General features: G+C 41.1%; 1 protein-coding gene across 1 annotated transcript; it reads right to left on the bottom strand.

Moving 5' to 3' along the window:
* Nucleotides 1-8,575: 8,575 nt before the first annotated feature.
* On the bottom strand, nucleotides 8,576-25,232 carry mtpn (myotrophin). The gene is made up of 4 exons (XM_008288007.1): nucleotides 24,874-25,232; nucleotides 20,697-20,810; nucleotides 19,545-19,628; nucleotides 8,576-10,017 (listed from the first exon to the last, which is right to left on the bottom strand). Exons 1-4 carry the CDS (start codon nucleotides 24,943-24,945, stop codon nucleotides 9,931-9,933), a joined length of 357 nt encoding a protein of 118 aa, XP_008286229.1. The 5' UTR covers nucleotides 24,946-25,232; the 3' UTR covers nucleotides 8,576-9,930.
* Nucleotides 25,233-25,698: the final 466 nt, after the last annotated feature.

Below are 25,698 nucleotides of genomic sequence, written 5' to 3'. Positions count from 1 at the left end.
CATGGAGACTCCACGCAGAGAGATCCCGGGTGTCCTCACCGGGACGTGAACCGGGGATCTTCTTGCTGCGAGGCGACGGTGCTAACCACCGAGCAACGTGCAGTCCACACAAAAATCTAAATTTAAAAATAAATAGAAATAAATAAATAAATAAAACAACTGTAATATTCCAGCGGCTGCTGCACCAAAACACAGCAACAAAAATACAACTGTAAAATAGCAATCTCATAAAAATAAAGTAATTTCCCACAATTCAAATATCATTTCTGGCTATAATTCTACATTAGATCATATTTTCTTTGGCTCTTTAAAGTTTAATGATGATAAAATACTATGAAATCACCTTTAACAACAACAACAACAACAATAATATTAGGTTACCCATAGAGATATATTATATATATAATGATAAAAAAGTGAATTTTATCATTTGAGATAATTATACATATAACGATAAAAGATGACCAATGCTGAATAGCTTTTATACACTCAGTAAACATTCATTTAAAGCTTCTGTTATTGAAAATTCTGTCATTAAACAAGAGCTCTCATTTATAGACACATCTCATGAAAATTACAGCGTCAACACTTCTTTTTCTGTCAAACTGTCAAATGCATCTAATTTTAGAAGCATATGTACCGTTTTAAAACTTAATACAACAGTTTCACCTATTAGATAAAAAAATTAAATCAAATCAAATGTATGATCAGTTTGCCAACAGCTTTTTTAGGACAAATAAAAAATTACTTTTCAATCAAAAAATAAATAATATATATATATATATATATATATGATGATTCAGCTACAGGTTTTAACCTTTTTTTTTTTACATTAGACAGACATTATTAGCTACTCGTGCAGTATAGGACTAAAATGTTGTTACTTGTCCATAAATGCATGAATGTAACAGCTCCAGGTTATCTGTCAGACCTGTTGCATTCTGTCTTGCTTAGGTCATAAGATCAGAGTCTATCGGTAGATCTTGACTGACACACTGGGTCAACTCAGTGACAGCTACAACACTAAACTACCAGTTCCCAATCCCAATTACAACCTGACGCAATTTTAACTCCTATCCAAATGACTGCCGTTGTAATTTCTCATGAAACGATTTGAATGACTTTTCTTATATATTTCTTTTTTGTTTTATGGAATTTAACCAACTTATCTGGTTTTATTCGTCGGATGTTGTGCGGCACTTCGGTCACCACTTCGTTGTGTTGTTTTGTCCTTCAAAGCAGCGCCTACAGCCACACGACAAAATATGACCCAGATTCAAATGTTTAATCTAAAATACACATCTTCAGAGTGATTCTCACTCCATCGGATCCCCCCCCCCTTCGATTTAACGGTTGATTTCACGGTCGGCTTACCTCCGGGTCACGCGACAGCCCGGCTACAAGTGGGGGAAATAAGTTATAGATTTGCTGAAAATCTGTCATAAGCTCGACTAATGCATGAGGCGAGGAGTCAATAATAGATTAGAGAAAGAAAAGAGCGAGAGATACCCAAAAGGCAATCAGGAGTCCGTATTAATTATGCTAATGATTTAGATTTGCTACTTCATTAACCACCATTTTGAGCTGGCTGATCACAAGGGTTTAGTCTCTGTGGCAACTGTGTGAGGAAGAAAAAAAAAAGCACAAACAGACACATAGAGAGATGGTGTGTGTACATATGTGCTAATTATTGCATCTGGTAATTACTGTAAAGACATTCAGAAATCAATTAGGCTCCATTTCTGAGTGAGTAGATATATCGACTGACAAATCACCTTTATCATAAATGTGTTTAATTATTTCTAAAGTGCTGTTTTTCTGTTTGAATGAAATCACTGCTTGCGTAATGATTGAACCCCCCACTAGATTCAGGAGACACGTTCTCGCAGTTTACGCTGGAAAACAGCAGGTGGGAGCAGAGTTCAGTTGAACTTACGTATCACTTCGAAGCATCTTTTCTCGCCAGAAGTCGTGTTTTTGTGAGTTTTTGGATGCTCTTGTGCATTTTTTTGGTAATGTTTGCACAGGAAACTACACGCCACGTACAGGAGACCAAACTAATGATCCTCAGCCCGATTAGCGATGTCTTGAAAGCTCAGGAATCGTCCAGGGAAGCTCCGCAAGGCCCCCGTGGCAAAAGCAATCCATGGACTAAATGAAAATGCATCGGCGTTTATTCGTTTCACATTTATCATCAGCCGGAATCACTTGCTTTTTTTTTCCTTCTGCAGCCATCAAGATTATTTTGCTGCCTCGACAAAGACAAAAGGGGAAAAAAGTCTTCTTATAATACAAGAATGTCACTGCCAACCAAGAGCAGACCTTGTTTTTTTCTTTTTTTTCCCCCCCTGGTCGCTCACTTTGAAAGTAATTTAAATGAGCAGAAATAAGATGTTAGGGGTTGGAGGGTGGAGAGGTGGAGTGGAAGCGGGGAGGCTGTCAGAATGTGGCCGAGTCATTTTATCTTGATGTTTGCTCGCGCCACAATAATTGATTCGTCTTTGTTCTGTGTACACAAACATGGCGAGTGGCCTGGAGAAGCAGGCGTCCGTCTGATTAACAGCAGCTTCCTCGCTGTCCCTCCGTCTGAAGCTTCTGGATGAGCTCCTCTGATGGAAATCTTAACCTTCATGCTATATCTATATCTATATTTTCAACCCTAACTCAAGTTTAAAAAAAAAAAAAAAGAATTACAGGTGAATGCGTATGAAGTGACTCACAAGAGATTCAGAGTTTTCAATGTTTTGACTTCAAGAAAGTGTGATATAACACCTGTGAAGTGCAGAGAAAAGTAGACACCTCATATATATACACAGTTGAAACCAGAAGTATACATACACTGTATAAAAAGACTTTTTTTCTTGTCACTGTCTGGCATTAAATCATAACGTTACATTTAGAGGTAAAAGGAGGAAGCTTACAAGCCTGAGAACACCGTCCCAACTGTGAAGCACGGGGGTGGCAGCATCATGTTGTGGGGGTGTTTTACTGCAGGAGGGACACTTCACTAAATAGATGGTATCATGAGGAAAGAATATTATGTGGAAATATTGAAGCAACACATCAAGACATCAGCCAGGAAGTTAAAGCTGATGGGTCTTCCAAATGGACGATGACCCGAAGCTTACCACCAGATTAGTCACAAAGAGGCTTCAGGACAACAAAGTCAATGTTTTGGGGTGGTCATCACAAAGCCCTGATCTCAATCCTGTAGAAAATTTGTGGTCAGAGCTGGAAAGGCGTGTGGAGCAAACCTGACTCAGTTCCACCAGTTCTGTAGGAGGAATGGGCCAAAAATCCAGCAAACTATTGTGAGAAGCTTGTGGAAGGAAACCCAGAACGTTTGACCCAAGTCAGAACGTTTAAAGACAATGATACCAAAGACTAAGAAAATGAATGTAAGCTTCTGACTTTGAAGAAAAAAAAAATCATTATTCTGGCATTTAGCAAACAGAAATAATTTTTGTAATCCTGACTGACCTAAAACAGGAAACGTTTCGTCACATTTAATGTCACACTGTGAGAAAAAAAAGGTTGTGTGTCTTTTTATACAGTGTATGTAAACTTCTGGTTCCAACTGTATAATATAATGAAGTCATACAGAGAAGATGATGTTTCATTTGAACGTACCCTGCAGAGCTTTTCAGAGCGAGTACCACGATGAAGCAATGTTTTATCAGAGTCACGCTGATCAAATGCTTGAATGTAAACAGTTTGAGGTTCGTTTATGTGAAAAGTCACACAGCGCTTCAGTTGGAGTTTAACTGAAGAAGGTGCGGCACTTGGGCTGTTGCGTTCACACCGATTTCCCCTCGAATGTGAGCTGTTCTCACAGAGGTGGTGGGACTTCAATGTAACTGTACCCCGTGAGGCCCGAGGCTATTTTCAGAGTGATTTCACAAGCTTTACTTTTAACCCTCTGAACCCCAAAACCAGCAGGTGGGGGGAGTTTGAAAGAGTTGGAAAGAGTCTTTTCAAAAATTTCCAAAATGTCACCATTTATCAGAGCAGGACACTGTAAAAACAGAGCTGGCTTTTCAACTTTCAACAGTCCTTGAACCACTTATCTCTGAAATGTCATTTCAACAGAAACCTTCAAATCAAATCTTAAAATTATATTTCATCAAAATCACTTTATTTTATGACTCATTTAAAAATTCTACCCCTCAAAAAAAGACATTTGTACAAACTATATTCTGTAAAAAACTAAAAATTCTGCACTCCTCTGTCAAACCGTGAAGCCATTAGTGACTCAAATGTGACCAGCAGTGAAATAACAAAAAAATTTGGGACTTTCTTGGCTGAACAGTGTGAGAGTACACAACGGAGAGAAGAGACGAAGTACTGAAACTCATTAAAAACTGAAGTAGTAAAATATCTGTTGTATGTAGAGCCATCATCTTTTTTTTTCCCCCTAGATTGGTTAAACCTGTGGGGACTTGGAAAAAAGTTGCACATGTTGATTCCAGATTTTTTAAATTCTGCTTTTTTGGGTTCATTTTTACAATTAATGGCATTAGAACGTTGCTTTACTGCATGAAAACATTTTTGAACTTTGTCCACTTCTAACCACAGTTCTGCTGTTTCCATAGAGCTCCTGAGTAATTCCAACAAGAGGAATGCAAACAGAGCTTTATATGGGCTGTAACTGTGATTAAATCTGATGTAAATTCTAATTCGCTTTTCTCGCCGTCGACTGACATCACTGGAAAGGTCAGGTTGTGAAGTTGTATTTGATGTGTACTGTAATAAATAGTTAACACTCTGGGTCTAAAGGTTAAAAAATCATCAGGCATACTTTTTACACTAATAGACAGCTGGGTAAACAGCTAATTATAATTACTGGGTAATACTCTGCTCAAAAAAACAAAGGGAACATAAAAATAACACATCCTAGATCTCAATGAATGAAACATTCCAGTTGAAAATCTTTATTCACTACATTGTGGAATGTGGTGAGAACAAAATAACATAAAAATGATCAATGTAAATGTAAATTATTATCCCGTGGAGGTCTGGATGTAGTGTGTGTGGCCTCCATGTGCCTGTAGGACCTCCCTACAACACCTGGATATGCTCCTGGTGAGGCAGGATGTTCTCCTGAGGGATCTCCTCCCAGACCTGGATTAAAGCATCAGTCAACTCCTGGACAGTCTGTGGTGCAACGTGGCGTTGGTGGATGGAACGAGACATGATGTCCCAGATGTGCTCAGTTGGATTCAGGTCTGAGGAACGGGCTGGCCAGTCCATAGCATCAATGCCTTCATCATGCAGGAACTGGTGACACACTTCAGCTACATAAGGCCGAGCATTGTCATGCATCAGAAGGAACCCAGGACCCACCGCACCAGCATATGGTCTCACAGTGGGTCTGAGGATCTCATATTAGTGGGCTGCTGGAGGTCATTCTGCAGGGCTCTGGCTCCTCCTGGTCCTCCTTGTACAAAGGAGGAGGTAGCATCCTGCTGCTGGGTTGTTGCCCTCTTACAGCCCCCTCCACATCTCCTGGTGTACTGGCCTGTCTCCTGGTATCTCCTCCATGCTCTGGACACTGTGCTGAGAGACACAGCAAACCTTCTTGCCACAGCTCACATTGATGAGCCATCCTGGATGAGCTGCACTACCTGAGCAACTTCTGTGGGTTGTAGACAAGCCTCATGCTACCTCTAGGGCTGAGAGCACTGACAAAATGCAAAAGTGACCAAAACATCAGCCAGAAAGGACGAGAACAGAGACATGGTCTGTGGTCACCACCTGTAGAACCTCTCCTTTATAGGGGTCGTCTTGCTAACTGCCTCTCATCTCCACCTGTTGTCTGCTCTGTTTGCACAACAGCAGGTGAAACTGATTCACAATCAGTGTTGCTTCCTAACTGGACAGGTTGATTTCACAGAAGTGTGATTGACTTGGAGTTACATTGTGTTGTTTAGGTGTTCCTTTTATTTTTTTTGAGCAGTGTATTATTAAATCTATGAATGCATCACTATTGACACTACAGCTGCGCTACCCGTAAACATGACTGTACCTTGTGATTCAACAGTGACAGAAAATGATGCTAAAACTGAGCTTGATACTTGGTACAACTCTGAGTCTGTCGCAGACGACCGTCTGAATACAACACGGAGCTCATTTGAATCTACACATTCAGACTAATCTAGCGGGAGTCAAAGTCAGTCTGTGATTCATAATGGAACAGCTCGAGGCGGTAGATTGATACGACAACAAAGATTAGAGTCTGCGGTCTTTTATGATTAGGATCGAGTTGCTTAAGTTCTCAAATACTGATTAGGTTGCCCGAGGCTACGAGAGCAGCAAAGGTAAAATTTGTCAAACAGAGTGACGTTCCTTGTACTGGAGAATTACCACAGTTATTCATCTGAGTCCCTGGCACTATAAACCACGGGGATGACAGCACGTGTCTGTGTACAATAAACGGACTGGAAAATGAAAGCAAGGTGGAGTTCTTATTTCATGTTTTTTAGTCACTGTACTCGGTTTGTAGTCTCCTAAAGCTTTAGGAGTCAGGGGACTTCAGCTTGAAGGCTTGTATAGTTTATTCAGAGTTTTGCAAAGGTGAATGTACAACAAGTAGCCCGTGTGTGAAAGAAGTTAGCAGCACGTAGTCGCTCCAGATTGCATGCCAACAAGGGTGATAAAGTTACTATAGTCTTTTGAAATAAGCCAAAACTGTTTAATTGTCACAGTTATTGTGTTTGCTGCCCTAAAACAAAGACAATGAAGGCCCAGTTGATGCCATGTTTTTGCAGTTTCTCTTTGTGTTTTCCTCATGGCTGCAGAGTTTGTCCAGACAGCAAAGGTTACAGGTTATAGACCCCTAACCTGTACACTGCCCCAGGCTGTAGTTTGCTGGTAAAAAAAATAAATAAACAAAAAACTGGCATTGGCCATGTATTTCCCTCAGCTTTCTCCTCTTCTGCTATCTACGTATTACTGTTTTCAAAATCCCCCTCGCTACAACCTCCAGGCAGCAACCTACACGCTGAAAAGTTTCTCCCAGAACTTGGATCGAGTAGGAAGGCATCCCGAGTGTTTTTTTTTTTTTTTTTTTAAGTAAATTACCCATAGTAATGACAGTGCTCACCTCCCTGAGTGAACAGAAGTAATTCCTCCTTCCAGTATTTTGAAGGGACACCCTCAGCTTCATCTTTGACGTCACTCCACCCGATGAGGTTGTATTTCTTTAATCACAATCAAGGCAGGAGGCGGCGCAGAGGTTAGCGCTGACGGGGTGGACAATCAAGCCAGAATCTTTACTTTGGCAAATGGTTATGAGGTGCAGAACTGAATGACCCGGCCACGCAACACTACTTATCCTGAAACCAGAGGTCTCTGATGGCAATAATGTGAAGAGGAAGTCTGAAGTATGTGGCAGCATGTGGAACCTTTAAGGAGGCTTAATGCAAACTATGTGAGCGAACATGGAAACTACTTCAAAAAGAGAAAGATGCTACAATATGAAATGTTGCCGGTTTTTCATTGCAGGAAATGTTGTAAATGTATTTAGATTTTTTTCATTGGCAAACCTTCATTTAAACAGTAATACACGTATGCTGCCTTGATCGTTATTCTGACTAATCCACGTGGCTGCCTGACATAAATCGGAGAAAAATAAAAAAAAGAACTAACGTGGAAATCGTCGTAATTAACGCAGAATCCGTAAGTGTTAAGTGCACATGTGAATGGAATGAAAGCAGTTCTTCATTACCTCATTGATAATTCAACATGAATTTATCAGTCAGATCGTTTGCTAAAATGATCAAATCTGCATCATAAATATGGTGGAATAACGAAGGACGAACAGTTTGCTGAAAACGTCTAATTGTGATTTTTCTGACAGATATGAATTCAGGATAATTTATTTTATTTTTTTACAGACAAGGGTCAGTTCAATATTAACTCTATAAAAGATGTAAAACCTGTAATGGAGCCTCCACAGCATGGCTATCACATGAGGATGGCATGAATTTGGAAAACAACTGACTCTGGGTCAGATGCCAAATGCAAAAACGTACAAGTTTGGCTGCTAAATAACCCGACTGTTCTCTCGTCAGTGGATCCACAGTGTCTGAATCACGATGTGCTGATAAATAGGCAGCATAAACAACCACTGAGAGTTTGGATCTACTCAAATTAAATGAGATTTAATTACAACATTAGTCACAATGTTTAACAGCCACACCTTGTTTATCCGAAGCTGCAGCTGTTGTGATTTCCATTTTTATAAATTTTGATTTGAAATTGATTAATTGTTCATCCAACAATAACAAAAGTCTGTTGAAAACATCCCTTCCGGCAAAAACATTCTGCCAAGGTCGACATCTGAAAATTTTGTTACATGCAACTCGTGTATTAACGGCAGTAAATTCGATTTCAGAGGAATTCAGGTGAATCTACTCCAAATAGAAATAACTGTGGAGCTCATACGATGATGGTGTGTCAGAGAAAATGTGCTCCTGCCGTCAGTACCAATGGCTGTTCTAACATTAGTCTCCCCGACTGTTCTTCCCCGTTCCTCTTCCCAGTTTTCAAGGAAAACGTGTTCAGATGACAGAGATGTTTTTATAGATATTTTTTATTTCTGTTTTTACAGACTTTTGTCACAACAAAGTCAGCAAGAGCGTCTTTTTTTTTGTTTGTTTTTTTTTTGTCCATTACATTGTAGTAATTCATTTGAAAGCAACCAAGAGAGGACAGTGACCATTTCATAACATAAAAGCAGAGGCAGTTTTGACATGCAGCAAAAACAGGCGGGGCTTCTAACCGAATCCAAGGCAGGGGGGGGAATACTAACAGCCCCCCCACCGTCGCGTTTCACCTCTAACCCATCTTTTACGAACACTAGAGCCCATCAGTTACAAAATACACAGAGAAGCTGCAACGAAAAAGGAAGTTTTTGCTCTGAAATGCTTCGAAATCTCACTCCAGGGGCGACGAAATAAACTAATTTCTAAAATCCCTAATGCTATTATGTGCGGTTAACATCTCTTCAAAAGGGATTCAGTAACGGATTGATTTTTTTTTTTTTTTAAATTGCAACATTCAAGTCTTTCTAGTTAGCCAGCATGGTGATTGGTCAAAGAATACAGAATGCCTTGTGTGCATTAATAATGTAAAATTTGTCAAAAAACACCATTTGATATGTAAGTGATACAGGGCCAAGTAGAAAAGGAACCTCCGGACCTCTCTCACCCAACGCTTTCAAAATTTCAAGATTGGATTTGAGGGACAGTTTGGTCTATTTAAAAAGAAAAGAAAGAAATCAAAGTAGAGGAGGAGGCCACACATAATAAAGAGGTTAATATAATGAAACTTTACAACCATTCTTTTCAATCTATCTGGTATAGAACAGTGCAGTTACTGGTCATGAGATTAAGCACTGGCCATACGATACTTACACTGAAGTTGTAAAAATATTAACACGCTACTGATCTATTACCGTTTGATTTATGTAGAGTTTAAAGAGACAACTGCAAAAGAGAGAGATGTGTATTTAAGTGCTAAGCTTTGCCATTTGTTTCATTACAGTCTGAATTCTAGTCTGAGCAGTGTTTTTTTGTTGTTTTTTTTTTATGTTCCGGGTTCAAAAGCACTCCCCCAGTGTTTGGTCCCTAAGGGAGACATAATTGACAAGTTCTTCTGTTAAATGGCTACAAACAGAGGCCAAAAAAAGAAGAGAAAAATCCTATCCCAAAAACTTGGGGAGAAGAAAAAAATAAAATAAAAAATTACAAGGTAAAGGAAAATCACCAGACAGACTAAATGAACCTTTAACAAACAGACAAAAGCAGTGTTAAGACAGAGGTTGTTTAGGGTGAAAGGGGGGTGAGTCCGTCTTCTGTCAGGGGACCACTGCATCCATCTGTGTGCCCGTTCACCCACCTGTCCAGCCATCTCCAACACCGTGGTGTCTCACTTGAGCAGAGCCTTTATGGCATCACTCTCGGCAGCTTCAAAGGCACTAATGCCGTCCGGTCCTTTCCGGTCTTTGTCAGCTCCCTGTGGAGGAGAGAGGGGGGGGGGACATGAATATTAATTATGCATCGAGTCCTACCCGCATCTGGTCAGGGGTTACAGAGAGGAGCACAGGCCTCAATCTATAGTCCTGTATGAGCAAATTATCATCGTCAATTAGCGTCAACGTGTTTCCAGTCGTAGGGGTCCATCGATACAAACTGTTGAGAAGGAAAATCTTAGTGTGGGAATGTTAAATAACAAACAGAACTTAATTCAAATGAATCTATGTAAATATTATAAAACGTATTTATGATAACCATCAAAACATGTCAATAATTGCTTGACCCCCAATTTCCAGGTACTACGAAACTACTGAACTTGAGCTGTTGTGTCCAAAGGATTAAAGAAATGTAAAGTTCTGTAAACAAGTTCTCCACATAGATTCTGTGCACTAGTCGTACCAGCTGTGAGGTTTGGAAACATAGCACTGCTTTGCAAACTATTGCACCATCGCAACGGTACCCCAACCTTCCACAGGGGCCACAAACTATAAGAAGCCAAAGTGAAATCAGAACTTCTGGGTCTGTTCCACAAGCAGGAAAACCTCAATGAGACGTCCTAAAAACAACAACAAAAAAAAGCAGCCTTTCTACATTACCAAAATGTTACGACATTAGTTGACACAGTGGATGTGGAGGAATGTGAGCTGTGATGGAGCGAGTACCTACACTGCTGCTCACGGGAGCTACAGTTTTTTTTAATGTGTTTTTTGTTATGCTAATAAATTAATTTCGCAGGCAATTGTAGAACATGAAAGGCAGATCCCAGAAACGTGTTGCACTTTTTCAGACAAGACATGAAAGAAACTCACTGAGATCAGTTGCAAAAGCTTGAAGAGGGTGGAACTAAATGAGGCTGGCAGTCAGGGCTCTTTGCTTCGACTAGACCCAAGTTCCTTCTGGTCTGAATGCACTAGCGCGACTGTATTAATCAGCGCATGGTGACGGAAATGGCTCGGAGAGTAACCCTGCAAAGTGCTGGCTCTATGTGGTAAATACTTTGGCCATCCCTTGTCTAGAATGCTTCCTACAAGTGTCTGGCCTTCGGCAAAACAGCTAAACTTCACTTATTTTCCCCCAACTCAGTCACTAAGGACTTGCCTGTCAGCCTGTCTTTACTCTACATGAAAAACAAAGTCACAGACACAGAGGCACAAATCTGTTTGAACCGAGGCAGATAACAGAATCAATGTGAAAGAGATGTGAGTGGATGGAAATCATTTGGATTACCAAGGACAAAAACCAGATGTCAAAAAAAAAAAGGAAAAGAAAAGAAAAAGCCAGAGAGCGAGAGCGGCAACGTGTTGAATGCGCATGTAATGACAACAGATTGAATGGGCGATGGAGGAGTGGAGGGGTATGCGGCGCAGAGACGTCCCTTTGTTTGGCCTGCCAGCTTTAGCCTCTTAGCAAAGGGCTTACAGAACCAAGGCAGAGAGAGTCTATTGTTGCGTGGAGAAGCAGGCCATCAAAAACAATGTGACCCAGTTCAAGTGCCCGGCGAATGTGAGGATGGTTGTCTGGGTGCAAAATTCCATGCCGCAGGAGCACCAGAGCGAATCCTGACCAAGGGAGATTTACCAGAGCTGAGTGGGTAACCTGTCAGATCTGCATCTCTAATTGGTAAGGAGATGAAAGACAAAGTGGGGGAGAGTTTTGTCGATTCATAACATGCTTCATCTGTCAACACTCCAGTTATGTTAGGAGCTGTTATGCAACTCTTGAACCACTAGACAATTTTGAGGGGGGGGGTTACGCTATCGCCCTTGTTAGCAAATGACCACGATGCTTCCGCCTTGTTAACCTGCCATCCCTCTTGTTCGTTGGTGGTGTGGGGGTAAGATGGTAATAGACGATCCACCTTGTTAAAAAATAACAAATCAACCACTGAGTTGAACTGTGATAACTCTGTTGAAGTCTGACAGTGGCAGGTACATGTTTTGTGGATATAAAACTATTATAACAGGATCATAGATGCATTTTAGATACTTTGAAGGAGACTTATTACAATGTGGGAGTTTTAGCTAGCCTGATATGAAGGCTGACATCACACCCATGTCTGAATGTTAAAAAAAAATGATGCAAGCTGTTGACTGATTTAGCTTAGCAGACTGGAAAACTGGAAATAGGGAAGTAGTAGCCCTGCTTTATAAAATGCTATCAGAATCTCTAAAACTCCCTAATTAAAAAAAAAACAAACAAACAAACAAAAAACCTCTATCTTGATTATTTTATCCACTGAACCCCACGCAGTGTCTGGACATTTATTGCTCCTGTAGCATTTTTACTCAATGTTTTCTTTGTTTTGGACTCAATCTGGTTCATGCAAACAGTTCATTTGTGGAACATCATTTTGACAGAATGGGATTTTATATTTGGGTTTTTTTGTTTAGATACAGTTTCTAACTTTAAAATAAAGTCTAAACCTGTCGGCAGGTTTGGCGTCCAGACGGTTAATGTGTACAGAACACAAAGTTGAGGCCAGTAACTTTCTGTAGTGGGCCCAACATCAACTTTTTAAAGGTTGTCTGGAGTACATGTACACAAATTTATTTTTTAGCAAGTTTTCTCCTGAAGCATCTGTAAGTCTCGACTGATTGCTGGAGTGCAGCATTGATTCAAATATGGGGTGAAATATAAGGTTCAGTTATGGAGGCTTTGGTATCCAGGTCTTCAGATCTCAAAAAGAAAAGCAGAAGGTCATTCACCTCCTATACTATCTGCAAATACACAGAGGGTTCCCTTCACTGTAATTTATCTCGTCAGAAAGAGGACAGATTCCTGGGGGAACCAGAAGCTTTCTGCTCTGATAATGTATTAATGTTCTTCTTACATGAACTGGTGCTTTTTCCCCCTGTAAAAAAAAAAAAAATAATCAAGTGTTTGTTGTGTGCCAGTAAACTTTTCCAATAGCTGTGCACTCATTCATATAAGGCTCCTGGTAACCAATCATTGTACTCTCCACTCCAGTGGTTTCAGTGGGTAAAGGGGAGGACAGGAAGGTAGGAGGAAGCTTTCTTCCCCCCCCCCCGCTTTTCTACAACTCAGGGGAAGTCATTAGTAGCTGCTTCAAGACCATACCTAGTAACCGACTCTACAGACCTCATTTAGATGGCAGAAAACAGGACTTGACTTTAACACTTTCACCGTCAATACTGCGCTTGCTTGGGTCGTGCGTCTGGTAAATCCAACTGTACACTATTATATAGGAGGCATAACAATCTCATAATGAACATTCACTTCAAGCATCCCAAAACAGCATTCTGGAGGTGTGTAATAGATTTTTGCTTCATATGTGATTTTATGGTAGAGTTCCAGTAATAGCGCTGGCCTACGCTGCTCCACCATTAATGCCTCTCTGGATACCCCGTGCCATCCCCAATGGCCAACCGGCTCAGTGGCACACTCCTGACACCACTTACAGTAATGAGCTTTCCTCAACTTGAATAATGACCCTTCATGAACACCTCACTGTCCAAACATTATCCAGTCAAAGAGGAGCTGCTGGCCAAGTGAGACACAGCCTAATGAATAAGAATAGACTCCCAGAGTGTCTCCAGTCAAACTGAGATGCATCATCATCCTGGGTTATGGAGCCATACGAAGCGGCTCTGGGTCAGTAACATAATGCCACTGACCTGCCAGAGTGTCCATTAAGTTTTCATTATGTCACCAGTAAATGGCACTGAAAGGCCGCCCATGCATAAGTCTTCAAATATTGGGCCAGAGCTTCACTCAACCCTATTTGAAATGCAATGCTGACATCAGACTATTGACCCGTTGGCAGCAGTCGAACATTACTATCCTGTAAGAAGACAAATTTTTACAACAGACGGTGAAAAGAGGAAGATCAATATCCGTGGTAAGAGCAGGTTGTCAGCTCAGCTTTAGATTGAACACGTGTATTTGGCAAAGGTTAAGGAGCGGTGCAAAACCTCGGGGAATGTATGAGGAAAGAATCATTTTAGGCTGACTGGAGTTTACAAGGCCATGTTTTGTTTTTCCGTTTAACAAAAAACAACAACAACAAAAACGTCAAGTCTTGTCAGTCTCTGTTAAATATGAATAAGGTAACTACTAAAAGACTTGCAAATACCATAGATCTTATTTATTCTGCTCTGTTTTTCCAACAGTAGTGGCTTAATATATTGTTTATTTAGCAGTTGGAAGAGGTATATTGGCACAATAGCACAAACCACATCCTGCATGTTTTATACATTTTCCATCTTCATGATAAATTCATAGGAGCAGTTCCTGATGTTAGAGATAAGGGCTGCAACTCATGACTTTTTTTCATAGTCAGTCAATCTACAAATACATATCTTGACTTAAACGAATAAAAATTTCGCCGACAGAACATCTGGTAGTTTTAGGAACGGCATCATTTCATGGAGCCCTTGGTGACGTCATGAAATGTCTTGTTTTCTGTGACTAACTGTCTAAAACCCTAAAACACTTCAGGTGCAGCGAATGTGCATTGTCGACAAAAACTGGTAACCAAATGTCATTGCCGGTTAGATGGTGCCACATTCTCTTCATCTGATGACATACTGACCAAGTTTACTGCTGATCTCTGAGGGGAAAACTGGATGAACCAAATATGCAACATTGGCTCCCACCAGTGTAACGCGCTGCCGGCTAGGCCTAAGTTGACCACCGCTGGGCCTAAACCAAGATAAGATTTAAGCTCGAGCTACTGTGGGGGGAGTAAGGTTGGAAACTGGTAAAATGGTGGGAAAGCTCAGAAGCAACAGCCAACATTCATGGCTCCACTGAGTCAACAACATCAACCTAGCCTCAGGTTACCGGAGAGCAGCCAGCGGGTACCTCATCCTTGGTAAGTTATAGCAGAAAATATAGAAGTCTATAAACTAGAGACTGGCCCACTGCCTGACTGGGGGGGCTGTCTGACACTTGACTGCAGTGGTGTCTGTCTCTTTACCATCCCTGTCTGTCTGCCTGCCATTTAGGGTGCACATGAGGACGTGCTGTGTTCATGTTCCAGTCCCAGCAAGGAATCAGAAATTGCAGTGTTGTAGCAGCAGTTCACATAAATCCACATACACGAAGTACACAACCAGCACCTTTACTATGGTTTTTGTTGGTCAGAACATGCTTAAAACAACCTCAAGCTTAATTGAAAACTTGCTATAAAAAGCGAAATAAGAGCCATTAAGTAATTGTGGAATTCATACTAATAGTCGATTAGATATTTTAATAATTTATAGATTATTCAACTATCAAAAGAGTCATTAGCTGCAGCTCTAAAAGACACTTGGTTCATCACATTAGGAACCAGAGAATCTTTGCAAATAAAATGACTTAATTATGAACTAAATCTCATGAATTTTCTGTGAATCAATTATTCAAGCTTTCTTTTTTTTTTTAGCAATATACATGTAAACCTGACTAGACCACTAGAAACTGCAGAGGAGTCTCAAGATGATCTCTGTAATTAGAAAACTTCTGTGTGGGTGCATGACGTCTACTGGCCCCCATTCTTTGAAAAATCCAACACAAGAATAAGGAACCTTATGGGTTCAGATTTAGAGGATAAGATAATAACAGGAACTGACTTGACATAAAATTACTGCATTTCTTCCAATGGTCATGTACAGAGTTCCTCATAGGAGGGGGTGTGTATTTGTGTGTTTATGATTGTGTGTGTGACCTTTCATTGTTGACTTAAAATTAACTGGCTTGCCTCTGTGGACTGTAGTCAGCACTCTTGGCTAGGATCTTACGGCTGGGTCACCTTAGGGGTTAAAAAGGCCTTTCATAATTCATTACCAACAACAGCGCAGCATGCAGTCGGGGAGGCAGGGGTTAGGTCCCATGATGCACCAGGGAACCAAGCAATTTTTGTCTGCCAACACAAAACTGTCTGACAGTTCGCCACTCACAATGCAATACTCTCAGTGGGTTTCTTTTATCCAATGCAATGTGATGGCTGTGGTACAACAGGTACTGGCAGGCAGAGTGGCTATACAGCAGCACAGTCCATGGTGTGGCCCTAGGACAATTCAATCATCTCATAATAACACACATGGCAAGCTTTCAGAGCTGTCAAAGGTAGATACATTGAGATCTGGTCCTGGTGGTGACTGCTAACCTTTCGGAAGCATCTCAGAGTTAATCCTCATTGGTGTTTAGTGGAGATCAGTCGAGAGAGAAACAGTGGCACAAACCCACGGGTTCGCTTACATGTTTGCATTCCATCATAATCCCTGTTCAGATGAGCTTTGGCTGCCTGTCTTGTCTGTTATGATACCAACACTTTTAAGGTCTACCCAAGAGGCTTTCATTTAAAAAGCAGAGGTGGTACTTTCATCGCTGCCTACTTCAGATGCAGAAGAGCACCTGCCTTTCAGGAGGATGTGAAAATGTGACTGCTAGCAGGGGAAATAAAGGAAACTCGCTACAGTCGATAATAAAGTCTTTTTGCTTTTATAAGAAAGAGTATGAAGGTTTTAAACCCAAATCCTTCAATGTAATGTGAAGGTGACATGTGACAAATGCGATATTGAAAACTCTCATGAACACCGAGTGCATCGTCTAACAAAAAGCGGAGATTTTTAGACCTTTAGACAGTAATTGAAAGTGCTATACTTGAGCCTGTGATGAAAACAAAACTTCAACCAACCAAACATTAGTTCTACAATAATAAGTTGTAAACCGCTATTTTTTCCCTGTTGGCTGCTTCTGTCAGTTCATCTTAGAGCCAGCAGCACTGATGGCCAGCTGACAGCAGTTGCCAGTTGCTGGTGACCGCTTGCATGACTCTGCTGGCTTGCTGATGCAAAGGCCGGGGGATGTGGCTGTGTTTATGAAAATGGGGGATTAATACAGCTGATTGCCAACAGGAATAAGCTGGCATGAAGAACAGAATAAGTGAACTCTAACCCAACTCACACAAACTTTTAGACACTAACAAACACACTGTCAGCCACTTGTGTACTTTGTGTTCTTCTTGATTTCTATTTTACTACTAACCTCTGTGTAACTGTGTATATTCCACTAACCTTTGTTTATTGTTTATTATATTGTATTCTGGCAAAACAATTTCCTCCAGGATGAATAAAGGTGATCTCATCTTAACTCTGTATTGTTAACCATACACCGATAATGGTTTCATCTTTTCAAATGCCTAATTCAAAGTGCAGATGAAACTGTGAACCCAATAAAAGGTCTCCCTGAATGGCAGATATGTGATTGTATAGGGTACAAAGACTGGCTTTCTTAATCAGGAGTGTGACATAGCTTGTGAAAGCCCCCTCCCCACTTCATATTACTTTCCCTAAACCAAGATGATGCTACTGTGAAACAACTCTGTAGAGGAGGCTTCATTTCCCCTGCCTCATTTAGCCTGGCTGGGGACAGACAGCTGCTCGCTCACCCTCACCGCCCGCATATCTATCTCTCTTTCGCATCATATTTTGGGACAGCCTTTAACTGAAGCCTTCTACATGACATCATGCAGTCTCCCCCACAGTGTAGCCTCATCTACCACAATGGGGCTGAACGCATGCCATCAACTAGGTTTCAAGCCCTCGAGTAAAAAACTGCCCCTCAATTTTTGGGACTGATGTGTATTCACAAAGCTAAGCTGTGCCCATTGCTAAGCTCATATTCTTTTTTTTATCTCTGCCCAGTTGAGCTTGTCTTTCACCCAAAACTAGTGTATGCGGGATCGTAGAGACATTTAAAGTAAGCTGGATTTTAAAAGCATACAACCGTGAAAAAAATAAAATAAAAAATACACCCCCTTGTTGCAGGGCTCCCGCCAAAACACATGAACATGCACTGCCTGAGTACAGCTGGGGGACTAATCCACAACACAGCGTTTGTGGGGAGCCCATTAAAACCACCACGTCTAAAAAACACACGAATAAGCTACATCACCACATTTGCAAAACACCCTGTTGAAAGCCTGAAGAGCCCAACATAAGATAAATACCATCCAACAGCACTTGCTCACTACGAGGTTACAATGCCGACAGGTGGAGAATATATATACATATATGCAATAACATACCCTAATGAAACTGGACGAGGATGGAAACCACACGGGGCAACTGAAAGATGTTTAGCAGTGCAAGATGTTATAGGTTCAAGTGAAACTGTAAAATTTGGCGACACAGCTTGGTAACTGTAGAAATGTGTCTGGCTGGTCTTGTGGAAGGAAGGAAGGAATGAGTGAGTGCACAGGCAGAGTGTGTCCAGGACTACATACAGAAAATAACAAAAAAAATATTCTGTCTCATCATTCTGGTGTTTGGCAAATAGAAATAATTTTGGTAATCCTAACTGACCTAAAACAGTAAAGGTTTAGTCTAATTTAATGCCAGATAGTGAGGGGAAAAAAAAGGTTATATGTCTCATTATACAGTGTCAGTAAACTTCTGGTTTCAACTGTAGGTAGTTAGACAGGCAGGTAAGCCATCCAATTATCTCATGCAGACTGAATGCTGTGACAAGACAGGCCTGTAACTGCCCCGGTTCACACATTCTTTCCTTTATTTATTTACACTTGATTTATTGCGAACTGTTGCGACGTAAAGACATTTTAAACAAATACAGCAAAAATGCTTCAGGAACACATTGCATGCTTCAAATTTTACGGGTAATACGGGCTCATGTAACAGGACAGCAGCAACGATTGAAACATATTGAATTTTATATGGCAGAGGAATGCTTGACAAAAAGAAAAGAAGCTGGTACCGAATAACAAGTAGCAATTGTGGCCGCCGATTGGATGACAATTATTTGTCCATAGTGCCATCAATTCTCCTGCAGACAGGCTAATTTGGACTGTGGTGAAACAGAGATACAGCAGCATCTGTCATTTATTTATGTATGACTGCCATGCATGTTGTTCTGAGGCAAATATTCAGGTAAGACGTGCAAGAAAAGGCACTGACTTCCTAAAAGAAAGCTCCTCCTCTTGCAAATGAGGCTTTCGTTTTGACTGTGATGGAACTGCACAAATCTGTTTTCTATGGCTGGATGACGCTGGATGGATTGGACATTTATTATGGTTTGCTTGTTATTCAGCTGTAGTGTTTCAGCCAATGCCAGCTGTGCCTGACTACGTATTGTCTGTCTCCTCACAGCTGTGACTAGATATGCACATTGCAGCATGCATCTGTTTAACTGAGGTAGCATTTAAGATAGTTCCAGAGCTAAACACCTGAGGGATGGAAGGACGGAGCAGAGATTTAGATGGAGCAAAGGGCTGTGCACCTATGAATGAAATGGCCTCAAAACACGGACAAAAAAAACAAGTGAACAGCAGCAATACTGTGTGATGCTCTATGAACATTCCAGCACAGCCTCCACAGGAGCGTGTTAAATGGCCTTTTGTCTAATGAGTTACCTCATCAGCACTCATGGCTCACATGGAACCTCTGACACATCAACAGCACCGATGGGTGAAAGACACCAGGGAACTTATGTGTGCAGATGCATGTATATGCATGCATGAATACATGCTCAAATCAGAGTACCAACCTTTTCTAGCAGGACCTTAACACAAGGGAGGTGACCCTCAAAACAGGCTGAGATCAGTGGAGTGAGCCCATGTTTGTCTGGAGCCTGTAGATGGAAAGGATGGGAAAGGCGTCAGTGGTAGACAGAAAAAAAGAAGAAAAAAAATAGAGAAAGATATTTGGAGAAAAGCTTCATATATCAGAAGATCATAGGCACTGGCCAAATCCTTCACAGAGGCATATCCTTCTTTTATCAAAAATAAATGAGAAAAAGAACTCCTGCAAGAGAGAGAGGTTTTACTTCCCCTTCATCATGTCCAGAAATCCAAAGAAAAGGCAGTGCACTTCGACATTATATTTATCCCCCCAAGTTTCAATAGCTGAGCTTGTTATTAAGGGAAACAGAGAATTGCGCAAACATTTCTAGGCTTGGGAGGCAAAGCAAAAACTGCATGGTCATACAACTTTAAAAGTCCAATATGGTGCCCCTTTTCAGCAAATAAATTCAAGTCTCATGTGTCCCCACGATGTGTCTTTCAGTTCTTCAGCTCAAAATACTGCAAAGACAGTTTTATTTTAGACCTCAATGTTTATTGTGGTACCACAAAACACAATAAAAATTGATTTTCATCATATGGGACCTTTATATCCTTGCTTCTGTGAAGGCCAGTTCAGTGCTATGATTGTGATTCGCTCTTCTACGCAAGATGCACCTTGCTGACGTGGGGGCTTTGAGTTTTAAGAAGCACCCTACAAACTCTCAATAAAAAGTTGGCTTCACATTTACACTATGTTGGTTTCCCAGAAGTATACTGGAGTTCAATGATTCATGCCGTCTTGCAGTCCTGCAAGTTACTGAACAGGCATATGATACCTTTAAAAAGAGTTGGCAAACACCAGAAGAAACTCCTGAAGGTCAGGGGGCTAATCGGGCTAAATATGAGAACTAACCAATTAGGAGAATGAGAATGGCCAATTGCTACAATAGCATAAAACAAACTGGTCTCAACAGTCGGACTGATTTTGTTCAAACAAACAGCAGTGTAACAATGGGCTTGGACTGTGAAGGGAAGCAGACACAGGTACTGTTAGATTTCATGGTCAGTGCATTCCTGGACAGTATGCAAATTAATGCAAAGCGCTTGTGAGGTGAGATGATCATTGTTGCTCTTACATTGACATCTGCTCCCTTAGAAATGAGGAACTCCACCATATCTGTTTGACCAAAGTCTGCGGCGTAATGCAAAGGCTTTCTCCCACCTTCCAGGGTCCGGTTTGCATCTTCCGCCTGGAAACAAGAAACGGCAGTCGTTAACATGGCTGAAAAATATAAACCCAGCACTGTCACAGGCCAGTGGTTGGCTTTGAAGGGTGATCTGAGACGCCCTCCCCCTTAAACTTCACATGGAAACTTACTACTGATACAACCTCACAATAAAATTAAGTGAAAAGAACACACCGCCCCACCCCGTCATTTCCCTGCTACATTTTCTGAGAGACAAGACAGCCACACTCATCACCCTTTCTTGTTCCCTTCCCACACTAGGTACACACAGCCAAGTGAGCACCAGGTGGCCCTCCAGTGACAATATCTAATGAAAGACAAATCAATCCCAGCTGTGGCTGTCAGCTCCAACTTTTCTCAAAACTGTGTATGATTACCTAATTGTCTGTAGAAAGATGAAGACAAGTGAAACTAAAAGCATTCCGTATAAGAGGCCCTGGAAGGTAGAGAAATATCTTGTTACCCAAGACCTTCATAATAAAACATCTGAGCTGGGGATGACAGAGCTAGCTTGGCTATCTGGTTCTCCTGGAGCACCTAAGAGCAAATCTAATAAAGTTGAGATGCCAATAAAAAAAAGGGGGAAAGGGCAAATAACAGTGAGGGGTGAATGTTATTATAATATTGATATGAGATTACATATGACCTAGAATTCTGGTTATAATAAGGTCATGATATAGTGTCCTATCCTGGTCCACTGTAGTTTAATGACACGCATTTCCTAACTTATCTATGAGAGGCTTTGCAGTGCAGGGATTTGGGTAAGGTGTGACACAACGGTAACAGGAACAGGCCCCACAATTGATGCTTTCAGCTTTCCTTGTTTTCAATTCACTGTAGGATCCATCAGCTTCAACTGTACGGGCACCAAAACAACAGTCTGGCTTTATGAGCACACAGGAAATAAAGCAAAGGTGGGTCTGTTATGTAAATCACCAGTTTTGCATTGTGCATGTCGCTGTTAAAGGGGAGAAGACTGCTACTCAACAAGGACATCAAGAGGGGGAGAAAAAGCTCTCCAAGTTTACCCAATCAGTGCTGTGTTCTTCGAGTTTAACCGAGCAGCGTCGAGCCTCGCGCAGCAGTTTTTTTCAAGGTTGCTCAAAAGTGCCTGCCGCGGAAGAGCCTCTCGAGGGACAGTTTTGTAGCTGGAACATGCACAAACATTTACTGTCGATGCTGGCTATGGCGTCAGTATTTAACACCTGAAAGGACCCACCTTGAACGTTATTAATTACAGTTGGGCTTCTCCTATTGTGACAAGCAAAACGTGGAAAAGGCCCACAATAATTATCATATTATAACAAAAACAAGTCCTAATGTCAGTGCAAACCTTGAAAGAAAAAAAAAAAGCACAAATCTGCTTGTGCAATGTGCTGGGTTCAAGTATTTTATGAATTTCCTGTCTATTTTGTTCTGTTTCTCCTTTCCTGGGGTCAAAAAACCGCCAAGTAAATTCCGAAACAACACCATAATCCCCACCGCACCAGTGCCTGCTTCTGATTGCCACTTACTCACCTTTATCACAAACTCCACCCAAGGTCAAGTTCAACATACTGAAAACAATTCTTCATTTTACACCCAATCCCACTGAATCCATTAGCAGTGATGGATATCGAACCCCGACCTCCTCTAACAGTGTTTAAATGCTACTTTCAGTGGCTGCAGCTCCGAGGCCTGAGAAAATTTTTAAGTGTTTCATTCTCACTGTAGAAAACGGATAAAGCACCGCAGTTGTTTATCCCCAGACTTGTGTAGGAAATTAAATGGCTATGAGTTACAATAGGACTACCAGAAATTGGAACAATCTCCTTGTGGATGGAGGAGTCATCCATTTAGTTGTGCTCAAAAACCAGCAACTGTAGCAATGACTTTGGACTAATCATTTACAGTGTTAGTTTATTAGTCAGATACACCCAAACTTTTCCAGAGTCTGTGAGTCAAGCTTCCTCTGACATGTGGCACCTGGGCATCCTTTTGGACATATGATGGACAACATTATTGACTTTATCAATCTAATAAAGTGACAACATTCAATCGTTAATATTTTATGAGTTAACTGCAGCTAATAAACTGTGTGAAGGAAATAAGCGTGTACAACGTGACCTGCTATCAGATCCTGATCAATCCTGTCTCCCTGCAAATGATAAGCAATTATTAAATGTAATTCTGTCCTTCTATGTGCAAACCACAAGCATAAATGTCAGCAACTCCCTTCCTTTAGATGCTCATATGGATCCTGCTGCTGTATTATCAAGCTGCAAGCACGACATAAACACAGAAAAAAGCCTCATACAAACAGCAACAAACTACACGTCTGATTCTGTTTGTCTTTATTTAAAAGCTGCATTACATTCATTGTTGGCAGGTCTCATTAATGTGACCCATAGACTCCATCCTAATCGCAGTTAAGATTTCGTTTTCTATGCATTTTAGTTAGTTTACAGAAAAGTGAATGAAAAAAAGCACTTTGTAATTTTAGCATGCAAACTGTGTCTTCTGCACTCTCTGGGACGTTTTTAGGACCAATATTGACAGCTGTAACACTTTCCCCAATTCATTTCACACACGTGGTAGGATGTGACTTGTGCGGCCACATCTTTTAACGTGATAGATGTATAGATGGCACACAGTTCAGACTGCGTGGAAAGTTTCACAAAAACATTTCTGAGTGCCACCTAGTCAGATTGAAGTCGCCACTTCTTTGGAAAACGTGACCAGTGTGTTCATACAGAAACCAACATGTCCAGATGATGAGAGATAACAGAAACAAGTGGGTGTCTGAAAGAGGTTTTACACACCACATTTATTAAGGTGTGAAAACCGACACATCACGGGAGGAAGTGAAGGGTGGATTACAAACAGACAGACAGTCCTTTATGGGCAGACCCTACACATACTAATAGGCTTAAACTAGAACAAATATTTTACAGAGGGAAGCAAATTTTGTTGTATTTTGGTTAGTTTACATGCATAATGTGTGACCTTAGTGACCTTCATCTGTGCTGTACTAAAAGTAGCACAGCTAAGTGAGATTCAAATATGCAGATCAAACTCTGCAGCCTTTACATAGCAATAAAACCAATATTTAAATAAATGTTTACAATGATGTAAAGCAGTTTCAGAAACCACATGTTCTGCTCTTACAGTAACAAGAACACATGCTTCTAATCATTTGTAGAGAGGGAACTGACCCTAAGCTCTTTGATAAAAGCTGTGTCCAGGCAAAGATTTTGCCATCTGTCAAAAAGATTACTGTGGCTACTAGCAAAGAAGGTGCTGCTGGGTGTGCTGTGGCCGAGCCTCCATCTCCAAGGCTACAGCTAAGACCCCCGCCCACCAATGCTGGCGAGACAGTGCTGGATCCAGGGCCCGTCTGGTGGGTTAGCCCGCTAGCAGTTAGCTAAACCTCACAGCACGTATAAGTGGGGCATTTTAGTGACTGAAATGAGCTTTATGTGGTAGCATTTGTGGTATATTCAAACACCAAGGCGCTGCTGGTTGCGAGGTGACAATACAAATAGCTGGTATCTGTCTATACCACGTACCAACTGATGCTATTGTTGGCTAGCTTACCAACAGGTTGCTTTCAGCTGAAAGTGCTAATAATAGTGGCTGTTAGCCGAGCTGAACGTGGCCCACAAACAAAGCTAAATCCACTTGGGCTAAAGCAGAAGGCTAAAAACTAACATTATACGGTCGTATTGAGCAAAAGAATGGCCTGCTGCCTGTTCTTAGTGTAAAAGCAGCAATGTATGAATGCCGCTAACTATGCTAACTCAGCGGTGCAGACTTCTCCTACAAGTCTATTTTAAAGCGTGTTTCGCCATCTTTGAGGTCCTCCGTGGGGGGGAAACTAAGCTTAAATGTGCATAAATTGTATTCAACGTCCCCACAAGCATCAATAGCTTGCCAATTCTTTATTACCTAACTAAACATTGCCCAACTCATGCTACCGCTAGCTACCTAGCTAGCAAGTCAACCGACCAGCGTTCATTGTATTAGCCAAGCTGCCACTTGTCGGAAAATTGTTGCTTTATGGTCGGTCAAATAAGAGTCAACTCACCGTTACCAGCTTGGCTTTGACCTCGTCCAGGTCCCCGGTCTTCAGTGCCCACATCAGCTCTTTATCTCCCATCTTCCTGTGTCTGCTCCGGTGCTGCTCCTTCCCTGTTGTGCTGCAGGGGTAGTTCACAAGTTAAATGCTAGTTGCGTTAAAAGTTAGCTAGCTGGAAAACTCTTCCGTCGTCGCTGTCGGACAACTCGAATGACAACTGAGCCCCTTTAAAACTCAAAAATGCCGGTTTTTTTGTTATTGTTGGATTTAGCGACTGGCCGAGGAGTGACAGGTAAAAAAAAATGGTTCAACAGAAGTTCTGAAAGGCAAAGTGGCAGGGAGGGATCCGCCTTTCTGTGAGCCGCAAATGTTTCCGATACAGTTACCCGGAACTTAACATTGAACGATAAGTTTGATGCTGCGTTCAGGTGCTGCTGCTGAAGGAGCGACTGCCAAGTTTTCTCTGTTTCTTATTTAGAAGAACATATCTCAAGATCTAATATGTTGATTCGACTCTCAAAAGTTTACATATACATATATATGTAGATTCCTAACACATATTCATTAATGAGTAAAATTGATTATTTCGAGAAATATTCCAAGAAATCAAATGAAGTGGTCTTGTGGTTGTGTTGAGGTGATATTTAGAAAAAGCCTCTGATTTTTTTTTGTTTTTAGAATAACATACATTAAAAAAATAATAATGTTCACTCTTTTCACTCAGAGTCCATCAACAAACAAAACAAGTATTATTATCCATTAAAAAGGTGAATAACTGACTTCATGTCAAACTAATAATGTTGTGCTGCATTAGCATTAGCTACCTAGCTTGAA

Source organism: Stegastes partitus, unplaced genomic scaffold (assembly GCF_000690725.1).
Source record: "Stegastes partitus isolate 25-593 unplaced genomic scaffold, Stegastes_partitus-1.0.2 Scaffold536, whole genome shotgun sequence".
Taxonomy (NCBI): Eukaryota; Metazoa; Chordata; class Actinopteri; family Pomacentridae; genus Stegastes; species Stegastes partitus.
This window is presented reverse-complemented; position numbering and strand designations above follow the sequence as displayed.

Excerpts from the sequence above, each read along its gene's own strand:
- mtpn (XM_008288007.1), bottom strand. The coding sequence starts at position 24,945 with ATGGGAGATAAAGAGCTGATGTGGGCACTGAAGACCGGGGACCTGGAC. Across the intron at positions 20,811-24,873 it reads TCAAAGCCAAGCTGGTAACG|GCGGAAGATGCAAACCGGAC; the intron begins GTGAGTTGACTC and ends TCTTGTTTCCAG. Across the intron at positions 10,018-19,544 it reads TTAAGGTCCTGCTAGAAAAG|GGAGCTGACAAAGACCGGAA; the intron begins GTTGGTACTCTG and ends TCTCCTCCACAG.